This window comes from Neodiprion virginianus, chromosome 5 (genome assembly GCF_021901495.1).
Source record: "Neodiprion virginianus isolate iyNeoVirg1 chromosome 5, iyNeoVirg1.1, whole genome shotgun sequence".
Taxonomy (NCBI): Eukaryota; Metazoa; Arthropoda; class Insecta; order Hymenoptera; family Diprionidae; genus Neodiprion; species Neodiprion virginianus.
The window spans coordinates 27,538,021-27,554,947 of record NC_060881.1 but is presented as its reverse complement, the minus strand read 5'-3'; the positions used below and the strand labels follow the sequence as shown (position 1 = coordinate 27,554,947).

The window sequence follows — 16,927 nt, the reverse complement described above, 5'->3', positions numbered from 1 at the left end:
ATCTCCAAATGAATTGCCAAAACCGTATTCCCACTCATGCAGAATGTGAGATATTTGGATAATCGTTTTTGCCTCTTTTTTTTTTTTGCAATGTTCAACATGCTCCTCGACTATCGGTTCGACTACATAGTAGGTTCATTCTGTGTACAAGGCATATATTCATCTCAAAATAATTAAAACCTACATTTTTGTAACACCTTTTTTCAATAATCACAAGTACAGTGCGTTACGACGTACGTGATTAAAACCGAGCGAAAAATGGCTTGGAGTTTGTAGCGTAATGCATTAAATAGTAATACTGATAACAGGTACAACGTTAGTGGGCAGTAACAGATCACACATTGCCTGCACCTTCCAGCCTGAGTGCCCAGTAACAAGAAATGAAATTCTTAGCTAGTTCAATTAATACAAAATGTATTCTAAATGAAGTTCGATATAAATAAATATATGCTGTATATGCAGCCATATATTTACTTATATCAGTATTATATTAATAACATGTGAATTTTAGTTACTTGTCTCTGTTCACTATATGTATCGATCATAAAATACGAGAGTGGATATAAATTCACATTATCGATTCGGCTTATGTTGTTGGAACGTTAGAAATCCAGAAAGTGAAATTATTCTAAACTTGGGCCGAATAGTCGAGACCTAAATTGTAACATGAATTGCCTGCAAGGTGGGTCACGGTAAGTTTAGTTGTCTACAAGTTTCACAAGGGATTAACTCTGGAATATTATGTATTCCGATATAAATCCTTGAAAAAATGATCAACAGATTCCACAAGGGATTCTGGATTTTATACAAAATTTAAATTCTCATTTCTGATATCGCAGTTTTATCTTATGAGAAGAGGGATAAATTATAAACGAACAAATAAAGGCTGTTTGATCTTGTCGTAAATAATTGTGATTCTACGTATTACTTCGAATATTCTCAAGATTTATGGTGATTTCTAAAATTATTCTTATTACAGCATACTTACGATCAGGGGTAAATTTTGTTTCACTCGAATGTCATCAATAATGTAAATACTTTCATTATCGATCCAGTACGTGACAATCACGTCGGTAATGAAAACACCGCCACTACTATCAAACAACGGGAAGTAGAACTTACTTTCCATCAACGACGTACCATCAGACGATAACTACTGTCTATTTATAACTATCGTAATAACTATTTATAATGAATGGAACTCGGTATAAAACTAAACATCCCACAATTTAGGGACATTTTTATCGTGACAGATGGTGAAAGTGTATTCTGATTTCGGTCTGAGGGGATGCGGGGGGAATCACCTTGACATGTCATTCGTATTTGAGCCGGCATTACAGCTACGCGCGATTGTTGAAGCAGTGATTTCCGCGATCTTGAATCTGTGTGAATTTATAATACAATAAACAAATTTCATAACAATGGGTGGAAAATGGTCCTCAATGGATCCAATGCACATCGAAGTACCTGAACTGAAAACTCTACTAGAAAGGGATCCGTACTTGGCGCCGTACGAAAAGGAGATTCGGAAGAGGTTCTATCAACATTTTTACTTTTATTTCTCTCGAAAATACTGAGTGATTTTTTGCCCATTTACCGGCCGTTTGCTCTTGAAAAACTCAACTTCCTGCTCGACGAAAATTGCCACTTTCCTTCATTGTTTTCGACCCGTGACCCGTGAATGTTTTCGTCTAGTTCCCTTCTTATTTTACATCACAGACATTCATTCGATACTGCATATTTGTATACTTATGCAATGCACGTGCAGGATCATCTTATTCTGGATTTCGGATTAGATGGTGATTGGTTACTGAAATTTCTTTACGACATTATGATTAGATCGACAGTAACAAATAAACTGTAAATTGAGATAAGGTATCCGACGAATCTATCCCAAACATTACGAAAACTCAGTGACTTAAGTTTCATTCAAACAATTTCAAATCAGCATGCTGAACTTTTATTCTCCATTCTGTCTACCATATTCTTCGTTTGTTTATAAATGTATTATTTTTATATTATATTGCAATTTTTAAGCAAATCAAAAATTAAAAAAAGGAAAGAAAGAAATTGGATTTCTTTTCGTTGCTTTTGAACAATGTTTAAACTGCATTGGGAAATCATCGATTTAAGATGTTAGAGCAAATAAAAAGACCAACTAAAATGGCTGGAATAAATGATTTCAAAACAGACTACTCCTACACTTTCTTGGCATTAAAATAAAACTTGGTAAAGTCTTATATAACTGTTCTTATAATAGATGAATTTTACACAAAAAAAAAAAAGAAATAGTCAAATTAAAATGAACTACATCATCTGTTTTCACTAAGTAATTCTCTATCCATTTGCGTTTTCTGCAAACTAACAGATATAATTTGGATAATGAATGAAAATCAGATCGCTATTAACGCAATTCAATGTGAAGGTCAAAGGTTCTTTGATAAAGCTAATCACAATTACTGATATTTTGTCAATTAATATCAACCTTGACATTAGCCTCTTCTTTAAAGTACTGAAATACAGATTTATCTGGATGTGTTTGCTGAAATTCTTCAAATATATCACTAAGAATTCAATCTCGCTTATTTACAGGTATGCGATATTCAAAGATTACGTGGAAAAAATTGAGGTGGCGGAAAAGGATTTTGATCAATTTTCCCTGGCATATAAACACTTTGGAGTGCATATTAACCCAGACAACAGCGTAACAGCTTTGGAATGGGCGCCGGGAGCTAGAGAACTTTTTCTTACCGGGGACTTTAGTAAGAAATTTCATTACTAATTAAATATCAGTTCTGAGTATAAGTTTTGTACAGGTTCATAATTTAGTCTGTTTCGATACACAGATGGTTGGGATCGCACTAAAACTCCATACAAGAAACTCGATTATGGAAAATGGGAGCTGAAACTGGAGCCAAATCTTGACGGTTCCAGCCCCATTCAACATTTGTCAGAAGTTAAAGTTATTGTGAGAAATAATAATGGCGAATTATTGGAAAGACTGAGCCCTTGGGCATCTTACGTTACTCAACCGCCAAACCGCTCTGAAGGGACAACTTTCAAGCAAAGAATATGGCATCCAACTGATGACAAGGTAAAACTGCTCCAAAAGATAGTTACGCTTACCTGAAAATATAAAAAGAGCCTCAGTTAATTTGTTCGAAAGTAAATTATTTGCATATGTCCTTTTTTCAACTGAAAAAATAATTCTGCACAACATTTCCATTCTAGGTTGAATTTAAAACTATAAACGATGTTTTTGCAGATCTACAAGTTTAAATATCCAAAACCAAAACGACCCAAGAGTCTAAGGATATACGAATGCCACGTGGGAATTGCGACTCAGGAATTGCGAGTCGGGACATACTTAGAGTTTGCAAAAAATATCATACCCAGAATTGTTAAGCAGGGTTATAACTCCATCCAATTAATGGCGGTCATGGAACATGCTTATTACGCCAGTTTTGGATATCAGGTAACTTGACAAAACTTATGTTTATGCAAACGATGATTAAAATTTTGTTACACCTCTTCACTTTTTGCATCTCCAAGGTGACTTCATTTTTCGCAACCTCTTCACGTTATGGAACACCTGAAGAGTTAAAGGAGTTGATAGATGAAGCTCACAAGCACGGATTGGTAGTTCTTTTAGACATAGTCCATTCTCACGCTTCAAAGAACACCTTGGATGGATTGAATGAGTTCGATGGAACAGATTCTTGCTTCTTTCACTCAGGCTTCAGAGGCGAACATCCTCTGTGGGGTAGTCGCTTATTCAATTACGCGGAATTCGAGGTTGTCAGATTCCTACTATCAAATTTACGTTGGTATGCTGAAGAGTTTGCATTCGATGGATTCAGGTAACGATTTTCTAGCATTGCATTATCTTTGATAATATTTGAAAAAAAAAACAACAAAAATTAGATGATGCTTTACTACCTTTCAAGGTTATAGAAATTAACAAGGATGATATACTTAGAAACTCAAAACTTACAATATTAAAAACTGGATTGTTAATTCTTTGTGGAACCAATGTTATACAGGTTTGACGGTGTCACGTCCATGTTGTACCATTCTAGAGGGATGGGAGAAGGATTCAGTGGTCATTACGACGAATATTACGGTCTCAATGTAGACGTTGAAGGAGTAGTTTATCTAATGATGGCTAATCATATGCTGCATAAACTTTATCCTGAAATGATAACCATTGCCGAGGACGTTAGTGGAATGCCGGCAATTTGCAGGTACTATCTTGGTGAAAATATACATACAACATTCTTCAAGAAACCTTTCCTCCAGAGCGGTATAATTCACGGTGATTTTTCGTTCCATTCAGGCCAGTTGCAGAGGGAGGAGTAGGCTTTGATTACCGCCTAGGAATGGCGCTTCCTGACAAGTGGATTAAATTGTTGAAGGAGTGTAAAGATGAGGATTGGAATATGGGGGACATCTGTTGGACATTGAGCAATCGTCGCTGGATGGAGAAAACTGTGGCTTATTCCGAATCCCATGACCAGGCGCTAGTCGGTGACAAAACAATCGCCTTTTGGTTGATGGACAAAGAAATGTACACGCACATGAGCGAGCTAAGCCCCCCCAACAACCTCGTCTCGCGTGGAATTGCTCTCCACAATCTTATTACTTTGATTACTCACGGACTTGGCGGTGAAGCTTATCTCAATTTCATTGGTTGGTATATGCGTTTCAATTCATGGAAAGAGCAAAGGGACTTCATCCCCCATTCATAAGAGATAATCGCATATTGAAGAAAAAAAATTAATTTTTACGCATTTTCTCTCAGGTAACGAGTTTGGGCATCCTGAGTGGCTAGATTTTCCTCGGGCAGGAAATGGAGACAGTTACCACTATGCAAGGCGGCAATGGAACCTTGTAGATGACCCAATCCTTAAATATAAGTACATGAATAATTGGGACCGAGAAATTAATCTTTTGGAAGAAAAATATGGCTGGCTGCATGCTAACCCTGTAAGCAATGTGAATCAGTTTAATACTTTCGTTGTTATAATATCTAACAATTTTACATTGAATGTTGAGTGGATAATTCAACATGTATCGAAATGTGAAACAAAGTTTACACGAAATGTATTTCTTTATTCTAAACCAAAAATTATGTTTTTTCACCTGAAAGTAAAAGGTATTGTTTTTTTTTTTTTTCTTTAGGGCTACGTAAGCTGGAAACACGAAGATGACAAAGTGATAGTATTTGACCGAGCAGGACTTGTGTTTGTCTTTAATTTTCATCCGACGAAGTCATTCCCTGATTACGCTATAGGCGTGAACGAACCTGGAGTTTATCAGATATTACTGAGCAGTGATGACGCTCAATTTGGCGGCGAAAATCGCATCGATACCAGCATCAAGCATTTCAGTAAACCAGAACCATTTGCTAACCGTCCGCACAGACTTTATGCCTATGTTCCCTGTCGTACAGCTATAATTTTAAATCGAGGTAAGTGATCAATTTTTCAGAGATTTGACTTGACTTCAAAAGATAAGAGCAAACTTCGCATTCGAGATATTGATCAATTTAACTTGTATGTTTCAGAATCCTGATTATAGTTACGTGAATTAGATACTTTCGTATTTTGAGAGTAGCATTACAGAACTGTTGTAACGCTTGTTTGAATAATCAAAATAATGATGTGCATAAATTTCATTTTTCATCTTACTTTTGTAAGTATTTGACAATCGCACATACATGCATGAAGAGTCTGTAATATATAATAGAGACAATACACAAAGAATTTGGTACAAAACCGTGGAATTTCTTAGTTTTCTTTTTTGCTATTGTAAAGAAATCTTGAACGAAGTTTTCAAAACTTACGTTTTTTACAACATCATGTCTTATGGTAAAATCGATGTATATGTACAAAGAATTATTGTACAAAAATTAATTGCGAACGATTTTTTAAAACTTGTATAATACGAGAAGTTACTGTTAAGAGGATAATAAATTTTTGGGAAATAATATGCATGAAATGATCTATACTATATCCTTCAATACAAAAATTACTATAATGAAGAAAAAAAAAAATGTTGCCGAGTTCGCAAGTATGATAACTTGACATAAATACCGCCCAAAATTGCATTGAAAGTTTGCTACTTTATTTACATCATTCCAATTTTATGCTCCCGTAAGTATTATGTATGAATATTTGACGATTGCAGGATAATCCAATGTTATTAAGTATACAAAACTGTCTACTTATATTAGTATACTAAATTCTTTAGCAAATCATTATCATCAATGTAATATTTACATCAGACTTTACAAAGCCATACTACTTCTATTTTTATAAACCTGCACTGCAATTAATTATTTACAGTTCAAATACTTAATATTAATCGTTTATTGCACACTGTCTATTATCTAGAAACTCGTGTAACATGCTAATAGCGCCGGTATTATGTAGTAATATATAATTAACTGTGTAATTGTTAATTACTACACTTTGAAATTAAATAATTGATATCTACACTGGGTGGGGGGGGTTAATCTTTCGCAAAAGACCAGATAATTGCAATATGTATAGAATTGGTGTTTCTCTCGTTTGTCAGTTAAAAAAAGATCGTTTTTGTACGGAAATACCTGGATAATTCACCCGCTCGGGAAAAATAGTTAATTGATGTGCACGGCGATGTTAAAAATTTAAATACCGCCAGTGAAAACTGAACATTACAAACATTGCAGTTAGTTAATGAAAGATATTTTCCAAATGATTCAAGTTGTAGTCTAATGAAAGATTTAACACGACTAATTACGTTACTTTGCACGTTGATTATGTAATAAAAAAAAAAAAACAAGACAGAAAAACAAACTATGACATAATATTAATTTTTACTGATATTCTTATCTTCCTGGCTAAAATTTTTACACCAGTCCATATAATTTTTATTAATCTGTTTACCCTATATCTTGGTATGGTTTTTGAAATCTGACTTCATTGAACGGTTATAAAAAATTGTATCCAACCTATTGGACAGTTATAAAAATTCAGTACCGTTCGAAATCAATTTCTTCTAAAATATCTTCCATTATAATATTGACCTCTTTGTTTAATGTTTACTGTACTACTCGATTCTACCAGCATTTTAACATTGCATATTCTCATTAAATATAGTTATAATTATAAAATATGTTTTCTTTTTTCATCAACTTGTCATTAGTGATAACAGATCTCAAGTGAAAAGATTTTTTTTCACCTCACCTATTGTGGTTGATAAATGAAAATTCAAGACCAATGTAATTTAGGTATGTTAAATAAGGAATACTATTTCAGTCAAGATTATTACAGCCAGATAACCTGATAATTTTCCGTAAGAATATAACTAAATAAAAGGACGAAAAAAAACAGTAAAAATTGCTAATAACAATCAGAGAAAATAGTTTTGGTAGCGGAATTAAAAATTCACTCTACTAAATTATGTCTGAAGAAAAATCAATTATATTATAATCGATTTTGTACCGTCTCTGTTTCTTTAAGTTTAAGGGAAAGGAAATACTCACTGATCAGGAATACCAAACACATCACCCGCATGGGTATGCATAGTGGATATATTGTTGAGCAGTTCAGCCAAGGAAGTGAGCTGCGTAGGGTAGGAGATACAGTTTAGCCACGACTCAGACGTGTCGTCTTAAAATGGTTAGTAGTCTTCTCGGAAATTGTTTGCATAGGTCAAACGCCGTTGGAAGTTGCTAAACTACTTGTCGGTGATCTGAGCAAATCGTGATACTGGAGGAGAGCTTCGCGCAGCGATCGTGAAACCTGGCCAGAGGCAGTGGCCACTGTACATTCGACTAGGTATGGATACAAGCCTATTAACTGCTCCCAAACCGATCGGTCAACTGCGATAAAAGATAAAATGTGAAATTGTAGATGAAAAGGAACGTTTATAATATTTCATCAGCTGTAAAAATTCGAAATCTTAATCGAATACACAGGTGAAAATAGAATTTTTCAAAATAATTTAACTTACCTTTGTTAGCAGGTGCTTTCTTCAAAGATACAACTAGAGTCGCTACAGCCTTTAATACAAAGGATATCTCCGACAATCTGTATCTAGAACATGGATTCATATTCAACACTTATTTACAACGCTTTAACGAGTCAATTCTGCCAGTCACACACAAGGACAAGGTTTTTTAAATTTTCATTGACTCGTGACGAACGTGTTTACATTACCTTGGCAGAGGGCATTTTCCGCTGCGTCTTTCATCTTCTATGTAGCGACGCAATACTTCTTGAAACCTGTGAAGCAGGGCTGTAACAGCTAGTCGGCCAGCGACCTCTCCTTCATCAGATTCCGAGGCTTCAGTCGTTGTCGTTTCAATTTCGTTGCTCAAGCCATCGAGCAACGAAAACTGAAGAAGCGTCTCGAAACAAGTCTTTGCAAATTCTTCCCTCAATTTAATCTCGTTACTATTTTCTATTATGCAAAACATCGAAAAAGTTTCGTTTCTGTGCCACGCTCAAACTGTAGCAAAAATTTTAATAATAATGTGCGCCTTACCAATACTTGTAGTTGTTGCTGAATGAATGGAACCTTTATTTAGCAGCATGACGACTCGAAGTATAAATTGATGAGGTACGTGCTGTGAGTGCGGCAGTACTTCATCTCTCAGTAGTTCCATTACTTGGCAATCAACCGCTTCATCCGCTTGCACTTCTTCGGCGCCACGTTCCGTAGTTATCACGCTATTTAATTAAAAAATACAACAAATACTTATACGATAGATAAATTAACTTCTATCTGAAATTCTTCAGTGCTACTCGCGTCGCGGAAATTATAGGACTACTTATTATTAATTTACCTCTTAGGGAATAAAAAATCGTCCAAAGTATCCGCTAGTTCTGTCCACATGCTGGAGAACTGCTCAGGATACGTTCTTGCCAGTGGTAAACCTGTGTGTAGGACAGCCAAGAGACTGGTGACTGCTAGTTTCCAAGTTGTAGGTGATGGGCAATTGTATTTCATGGATAACGGAACGTGAAGAGCTTCTATTATGTGCTCGAGCACTTTTCCGTCTATTACCGATTCCTCGTGAGCAGTTTTTTGATAGAGACTTACGACCATTGACAATGCCTTCTCCCCAAAGGGTACGTAGTTCATGGTAACCCAGTCAGCCTATTGTGTTTACATGCAATGGATTAATCAATTGGATAATTGATCACGAAAAATTATTTCAGTCATTCAACAAAGTTTTACAAAAGGCAAGAGAGAAAATGGACACTCACAGACACTCCTCTGACTTGGGATATATGCTTTGTGGGTATTTTTCCGTAAGTGGGTGCTTGACAAGCTAGCTTTGAAAAACTTAACAGCTGCAGGAATATCGAACCAATCATCGTTCTCAGATTGTCTGTTCCGTTGAGTACTTCCTATCAAGATGATAACCAAAAATAAGAATTTGCTAATGAATCATTCATCAGTAAACAATGATTAATTTGGCTCGCTAAGGTTTCGAGAAGAATTCATTAGTCTTTCAAATCCTCCGTAGAATTTCATCACAATTTTTCATACTTCAAAAATTTACAACAAACCTTTTGCAGTAGTTCCATGGAGTGAAGAACCCCATCTTGCAACTGGGTCAGAACAATATCCGGCAACGTTGGTAAGATGTAAGGAGTTGATTCTCCGTGTACAGGAACAGCGACTGCGTTTTTTAGGACAATACATAATTTTTGAAGGTCCGTACCCGTAAACCTGGAGCATAAAATAGATCATCAGTCATCGATATTGATTACGGGACAAATGAATAGGAAAAGAAGCAAAGAAATGCTACTAACTTATTTCTAATGTGCTGAAATACTGCTGGAAAAATATGAACCAATGCCGTCAAAAAGGCTTGCGAAGGTACGTAGGGTTCAGTGTCTCCTTCTCTCGGTGGTGTCGTACTTTCCATACCGATGCTAAGCCAAACTCGCCATGCAACCAACCACAATGCTTCCGAATCACTAGATCGACCAGCTTCCTCACTATCTCCACCTTTTTGAAGATAAAGTATTTCTTGGAAAGACTTTAGAGCTGCCAGTGAGACCTGAACATTGAATTAAATGTAAGTTTGTAGAATTAATTTTTACTTAGTACATATTTGTATTTGATAAAAAGAAACCTCACAATATTTTCAGACCCATACTCACTTCGTTATTTTTACTCAATGCAGAGTTTTCAATGAATTCTAAGAGCAGAGACCACGCCCGCGGAAAGTCTCCCAATAATTGTAACAGCTGCCTTTTTGTGTTGAAGACTCGAGCCACTCCGCTCAGTGTTAAAACCTGCAAAAGTTCAGATTCGAGTTTTTCGTTTCAAATGAGTTTCATTTATTTTCAGTTTTCAGTTCAATTTTAATTTTATCTCAAATACTAGAACATTTTTGGAGTGGAAAATCTGAGTGGTACACGATATTTTATGTAAACTGACCTGGGTTTCAGCCCACTGCTTTTGAGCAGTATTACGGCTGTGATGGATAAGAATATTTCCACTGGTATCGACCTTTTCACTACTTGCAGAACTGGATAAACTTCTAACTTTATCCAGCAAAGGGAACAACACCTGCCAAAGCACCGCTTGCCAGGTTGGTTGATGAAGCAATCCTCCGTGCGCAGATATTGTTGAAAATAATGTTTGGCTTGCAGATTTTCGAACTGCAGGCCTTGAATCCACGCACAAATCTCCTAGAAAATAACAATTTTCTATGTATGAATACCATTTAGCATTTTATTACAAAATAAACCGGAAAGCAGAATCTAATAAAGAATGAAGGAAGTTAAACATGTGGAACAAGGAGTAATTTTCTTGAATAGCGCTTAAAAATGACAAATCTTACCTAGTCTCGCGTAGAGACACATCCATAGTTTGTCAAACGGTGGCATATTTGTGGTACCAGGAAAATCGGGAAAGACGGAAGTAGCATCGCCTTGTAAAGAGCTGCACAATTTTTCTTGATTTTGGTAGAAGTAATCGCTGATGTTCCACTATAACAGACGGAATTAATTTATAAAAGCAGAGATAGACCATTTATTATAGCGCAATAGGTGAATAAATATCCCCAAACCAAAGAAAAGCATTTTATTTATATTTTTATTTTCGAGTTACCATGAGTCCCACTGCAGTGAGGGAAATGTTCAGTTCCTGAGTTTGCGAACCAAATTTAGCAGCAGTATCGACGCACAGCGGAAGGCATCTCCATGGCATTACAGGTAAAAAATCCGTCACCACCAATTGTAGGCATTGAAAAGCTATGCGAACCAGAGCTTCCCTGGTGATCAGAGAATAAAAAAGTAATTGCAACTTGATATTTATAAGCCTGTCATAATGCAATACTACTTTAAAATACATGTAGAGAAGTACTGTGTGCAGTTTTTAAATAGTCAAATTTACCCATGATGATTGGAAACAGCTCCTATAATACCAAGAACTAAGGGCCATCCATGGGACAAAGTTTCTCCAGCTCCGTGTAAAACTTGTAGAACACATTCCAACTGGCGCTGCCTCACATCTCCGTGACGCACCGATGACAACTCGGACAATGGTCCCAGTAACAGAGTTTGTAATTTCTACAAATGGACGAAAACGCACGTATTTATAAAAAGCATATAAATGGCAAGGCTGAGCAGCATAAACATCAAAAAGCTTCTAGATATGTTATTTTTAGTTTTGCAGGTAAGCTGTTTATTGATACCGATTGATACCTGATTATCCCGGAGTGGCTGGGGGTATTTATGTTGAAGGGCAGCTTTGACGAGGTACGTTATTGCCTCGACTCCCCATTCTCGCATTCTAATGTGTGGATGTTGACACACTTCCAAAAGATGGTTGGTCAATGGCCTCCAAAGAACCTCTACACGTGGTAAATTGACAAGCCCAGTTTCTAGCAGTTTTGCTACAGCGAACAATGACGGTTCCTGAAACAGAAATCAGTTCATTTCTTACCTATATCAACGTGCAAGGAAAAAATCAGTTGTTTTAGTTGATGAAACGAAGTAGAAAAATGAATGTTAAAAACTAACAGCTAAGATTAGTGATTAGTTCACATGAAATTGAACAAAGCCAACGAATAATCGTCGTTGCCATTCAGAATGATTTTTAAATCGTAACACCCAGAATTTCCAAGAATCATTTTCAAATTTGGCATTGTAGAACGAATGAAATAATTAATTAACATAGGCTTTTTCAATCTTACCCTATTAGAATAAGCCAGCTCCATAGCCTCGTGGCTCAATTTGCATAAAGCATCGATTAAGTGATGTAACGCAACGTCATCAAGATACTGACTGCTCTCAAAAAGCCTACTAAGCATAGCGCTAAGAACAGGCAAATCCGCCATCACAGCAGTAGTTATAACTGCGTTTGAATCAGCGGTAGTTCTACCAGCCTTCAAAGACCCTCCTGTGGATGGCTTAAGACCCAAGATCCAAACAAGGTGCTGCAAAGTTGTTAACACAAGATGCCAGGCACTGCCCAGGATGCTGCCGTGACAGTGAGCAAGTGACAGTAGCGCCCGCATACACTGCAGATTTTTTGCCGTCAGCATAACTGGTCCTTGCTGAGCCCCTGTAAACAATAAAAATTATCATACAACAAAAGCTAAATTGTTTGGTCGCCAAGTCATCGAAAAAAATCTGTTACATTTGAGCTGTTTTTAGCTCCATTTAAGTAATGCATTGTTCGAAACTCTGTTACAATATTTGTTTTCCGACATTAGTCAATGTGATGTGAGAAAAACTATCAAAGTTTCATTGCAATATCAGAGTAAACGAAGTTGCCAACTTACCAATCGGTAGCGACGCAGTCGGCAACGGAGTACCAACAGCTACGACTTGCTGCCTGTAGTCAGGTTCGCTGATATTAGCCGGATTATATTGTACAGGATCCTGAGGTCTGGCACTCGGTATTCCTTGTGGAGCACTGTATAATACAGTCAAGGCATAATGGGGTGGTAAAGAGGCCTTGCAAATTGCCGTAATGAAAGCATCCCTCGGTGTCTGTAGATCAAGGGAGCCACAGAGCGAGGCAAAAGTCTGTATGGCTTTAAGGACATTTTCAGAGGCTGACTCGTCGGTACTGCTGACAAAAATTTTTCACTTTACATGTGACGTCTTCATTCCTCAATAACTTTTAAACATTTCGTTCACCAAATTTAGATGCAGTTACCTGGCATCGACCAATGGACTGAGAGCTGCGAGTAAACCACACCAACTCGAGATAATTAATTGAGTGTGCAACTTGCGCTCAATTTCTGTTGGTTTATAGCGGTTCTGTTCTCTCCCTTCCTCACGGGGACCCTCGATAGCTAGTGCCACAGACCGAATGATGTCCAACAAACAAGCGTAAGCAATGCTGATTCCATAGCCATCAGGTATTTGGGGCGGTTCAATCTTGTCCAGCATTTCTAAACTGTAATAGATTTATTTCTTTTAATTTCCTTAAAGTTTTCGTCGAGACTCAAAGGAATTTTCCAAGAACTTTCCAAGAAACATGCAAAATTGTGAAATCTAACAAGTTCCCGGAGCAGAACAAAGAAATATTCGCGTCTTGTTAAAAGTTTCCAGTTAACTTACTACGTTGATTTAGCTTGACCACTGGTGAAAGTGGCAACAACAGGCAACCATATCCCTCGAGAATAGAAACCAGGCTGTGGAGATACGCCAGGACCGACAGGCATTCCAGCCAATAATGCAGGTGGTTGTCCTTGAGCAACAGGTACTCCAGTACCTAAATGATGAGAAAGCAATCATCGGTGATTCGTTCACAGAAAAAGTGCCGAGCAAAATACGCCCGTTCAAGTGAGGAGAAAGCTGAATTTACCTCCTCCAGCTTGTCCTATCATTTGGGGATTTACGAACAGACTTTGCACGTAAGCTCCCAGACTGTTAACTATGTCTTGAAATATGTTTGTTGCGTGAGGTTTTAGGTCGTAGCATTCGCAAAAGCTTGTTAGCAGATCGGCTTGAACAGTCATTTTGTGTAATACTTCCAATGCCAAGGCACGCTGCCACGCAGGCTTGTCAGGATCCAGGAATTTAACGATCAGAGACAAAAATATCTCACATTCAGTTACCTAATATGCAAAAATTAAATGGAATTACGAACTCAATGGGCTCTTTTATTACAATTGATCGTTCAGAATATGTAAATTCGTGGTGAAACAATTTGGGTTAAAAAAATAAAAGTAAAAAATGATAGAAAGAGATAATGTAACTCACCAAAAGACAATGGTATTTTTGAACTAATATCGAAACAACTCGGAGTAGTCTCATGCTGATCGGAAAATATGGCTTGTCCAGTGGAGTTGCTTGCTGTACCGATGCTGGCACAGAGTTCCGATATTTGATGTTTGGGGAGAACAGTTTTATTACCAAGGCACATACTCGTTCTTTCAGTAGGAAACTGAACTCTGGATGCTGCAAAAAGCGAAAATTTAAAATATTAACTAATTTGAAGGCGTGACGGTAATCTGACATGTAATAAGTTTTGCATTTCATAATATCGTCATTGTTTTCCACACTTTGCCAAACATTTCACATTTCCGCACATCTATTTTCACTAAGAATTTTTCCCTTTCCTTGATAAGAGATCGGATTCTGATATAAAGACATTGGGTACCTTGAAGAATACTGATGAAAAGTTTGTTAAAACAGACTCTAGAAGTTCCAGACCAAAAGTTCTGGTCATTTCCGTTATCCCTATCAGCCAATAAGGTTGATCAGCATTTACCAACTGTACTAAGTCCTGAAAAAATAAGCAAAAAGAGTCATTTTATTATTGTTACTGAAATTTCATTCGAAGGAAAAGACCACAGAGAATACCAAACAGATTTGGTACCTGGAACATGAGGTAGGCATCTGCTGCGCATGGTCTTAGACCTTTGGGTGCTTGATTTGTAGGTACTTTTAATTCTTCTAAATTAACATCCTCTGGTTCGGCACGGCCGGCAAACTCTTCATCTTCAACTACTACACGCTCAAATACAAGCGATACTAATTGCCTCACAGTCGCTCCGGCAGTATTAATCGTTGTGGAATCTTTAGTAAAATGAAGCCGAAAACAGAGAACTAAATTCTGAAAAAACAAACAATATCAAAATCATTTTTGTTGTATCTATTGTTCTAATTACTTGATTGACGACAAGTACACTAGCACTTATGTATCATGTATGCTGAATAATAAATACATATTAACCAAATAAATATTAATTGATCACATCATAACGAAAAGCCAGAAATTTAGGAATATTATTATCCCTGGTTTGCTTTGAGCAGCAACTCATAACTGATTGCAGCTGATTGAGAGTTTAGAAGATTTCTTCAAATGAAACTGAGTAATTACCCTGGCCAGAGTCTCTCCGTGAACGACAGTGTTACTTGTTAGTAGCAGGGTAACACTTTGAAGAATTTTCACTTCCTCTGTACCAGATTCCATCAGCATCCATAGAGCATCTGTAATGTATCGGGCTCCTTTTGTGTCCACCGCTTGCTGTGTTATGAGCCTTTGCATCATGCCTAAGCAAAACTGAAATAAAAACAGGATAAATTAAAAGTTAACTTCATAACCTATAAGTTGGATAATTGGTTTTCAGTGAATTTTTCAGTACATATTCTTCCATAATTCTACGATTTTGTGCCAAAGTTTATCTAATTTTTGAGATTTCTAGTACACCCATTATTATTGTTCCTTGTCCGTTGATTCATACTTTAGGTCAACTTGATAAGAATTGATAAAGTAGATAGTCTAAGTCATATTGAACAATATGTTAAAATTAAAAAACCTCTGTTCATGCTGCTGAAACGAAATCACAAAAGACTAATCACAAACTAACAATTTGAATAAACGTTTCAACTTATAAGCTAGCCATTACATTTTTTCCTGTGAAGACTAACACCAGCAGTAATGCTTTTTGATACCTTTATAATCTTTACATCTCGACTTTCGCATCCTTGTACCAAAGGATATAATATTTGATTGACAATGTAGTATATTGGTGTTCCAGGACTATTGGCAGCTGTCCGTAACTTAGATATTCCTTCTTCGCAGGACTGTGAAACAAAAGAAATATTTAAAAATTTCACATCAAGGCAGATGGAATTGTACAATCGTCAATTATTCGATAAGGTAGGCAAACAGAAATAATTTCAGAAGCGAGCTTTTCGTGGTTAACAAAGTTTGAAAACAAATTACTGAGACCGTATTAGAACGTTTTGACAGCTGTCAAAATGTTCCGAGTCAAGACTTGTTTGTTCTTCAGCAACAGTAAAGCAAGAAGACATGATGCGCGAACAATAATTGTTGTAAGTTATGTTGAAGTCGCAAACAGGCTATAGGTCATTATCAAAAGAATGCTTATGATCGAGCAGATAATAACATCCTGACCTAACCTAAAATGAGAATAATCAATTAAATGGTGAATAATTGATGGCGTATGGATAAGATACGATACCTCTCTAATCTGTGGATACTTTTTTTTAGTTTCCGATGACAGAACCTTTAAATCAGATTGCAAAGACTCAAGGAATTTGGCAACGTTCTCCTGGCCGCCTCCGACGGCTGTATTTACCATCATCTTGTTGATTACAGTAATTTGTGATAAAATCGAGGTGGAGCCTTCGGTGAGGCGGATATTATTCTTTCATGACAGTTAAACTTCAATGAATTTCACTCGCACTTAACAGTTTCCTTGCAGCGAACGTCAGAAAGCGTAATCACAGATGCCGCATTAACAGATGAGCTGGCATTCTGATCGCTCCGTTTATCAGAAATGACAACCACGAAGTTATTGCTAGTTCGTGATGACAACCAGTCAGCTAACCAACCATCAGCCAACCACCGTTTCGTATAGGCTCGCCCTTTTCGTATCACCCCCACTCTACACCATCTCGGCCGAGTTCGAATAACACCAAGTCCGCAA

The 16,927-nt window shown here is 36.8% G+C and overlaps 2 protein-coding genes across 4 annotated transcripts; one reads left to right on the top strand and one right to left on the bottom strand.

Moving 5' to 3' along the window:
• The first annotated feature begins 1,289 nt into the window (after nucleotides 1–1,289).
• On the top strand, nucleotides 1,290–6,580 carry LOC124306334 (1,4-alpha-glucan-branching enzyme). The gene is made up of 10 exons (XM_046766910.1): nucleotides 1,290–1,534; nucleotides 2,593–2,762; nucleotides 2,847–3,094; nucleotides 3,266–3,475; nucleotides 3,553–3,860; nucleotides 4,044–4,244; nucleotides 4,337–4,689; nucleotides 4,802–4,986; nucleotides 5,182–5,470; nucleotides 5,567–6,580. The coding sequence occupies exons 1-10, from the start codon at nucleotides 1,422–1,424 to the stop codon at nucleotides 5,572–5,574; spliced, it is 2,085 nt and encodes a 694-aa protein (XP_046622866.1). The 5' UTR covers nucleotides 1,290–1,421; the 3' UTR covers nucleotides 5,575–6,580.
• On the bottom strand, nucleotides 6,257–16,905 carry LOC124306331 (protein MON2 homolog). Of its 3 annotated transcripts, none has more exons than XM_046766903.1 (25): nucleotides 16,460–16,905; nucleotides 15,927–16,058; nucleotides 15,352–15,534; nucleotides 14,848–15,084; nucleotides 14,629–14,754; nucleotides 14,229–14,426; nucleotides 13,831–14,083; nucleotides 13,584–13,737; nucleotides 13,177–13,419; nucleotides 12,797–13,089; nucleotides 12,206–12,576; nucleotides 11,715–11,927; nucleotides 11,404–11,579; nucleotides 11,119–11,281; nucleotides 10,850–10,997; nucleotides 10,444–10,697; nucleotides 10,164–10,298; nucleotides 9,810–10,060; nucleotides 9,564–9,726; nucleotides 9,258–9,401; nucleotides 8,834–9,147; nucleotides 8,533–8,717; nucleotides 8,205–8,448; nucleotides 7,999–8,081; nucleotides 6,257–7,867 (listed from the first exon to the last, which is right to left on the bottom strand). In XM_046766903.1, the coding sequence occupies exons 1-25, from the start codon at nucleotides 16,580–16,582 to the stop codon at nucleotides 7,698–7,700; spliced, it is 4,956 nt and encodes a 1,651-aa protein (XP_046622859.1). In that variant the 5' UTR covers nucleotides 16,583–16,905; the 3' UTR covers nucleotides 6,257–7,697. The 3 variants fall into 3 exon arrangements, with proteins under 3 accessions (XP_046622859.1, XP_046622861.1, XP_046622860.1); XM_046766905.1 differs by having other exon boundaries at nucleotides 7,999–8,075; XM_046766904.1 differs by having other exon boundaries at nucleotides 12,797–13,086.
• Between the last annotated feature and the right edge of the window lie 22 nt (nucleotides 16,906–16,927).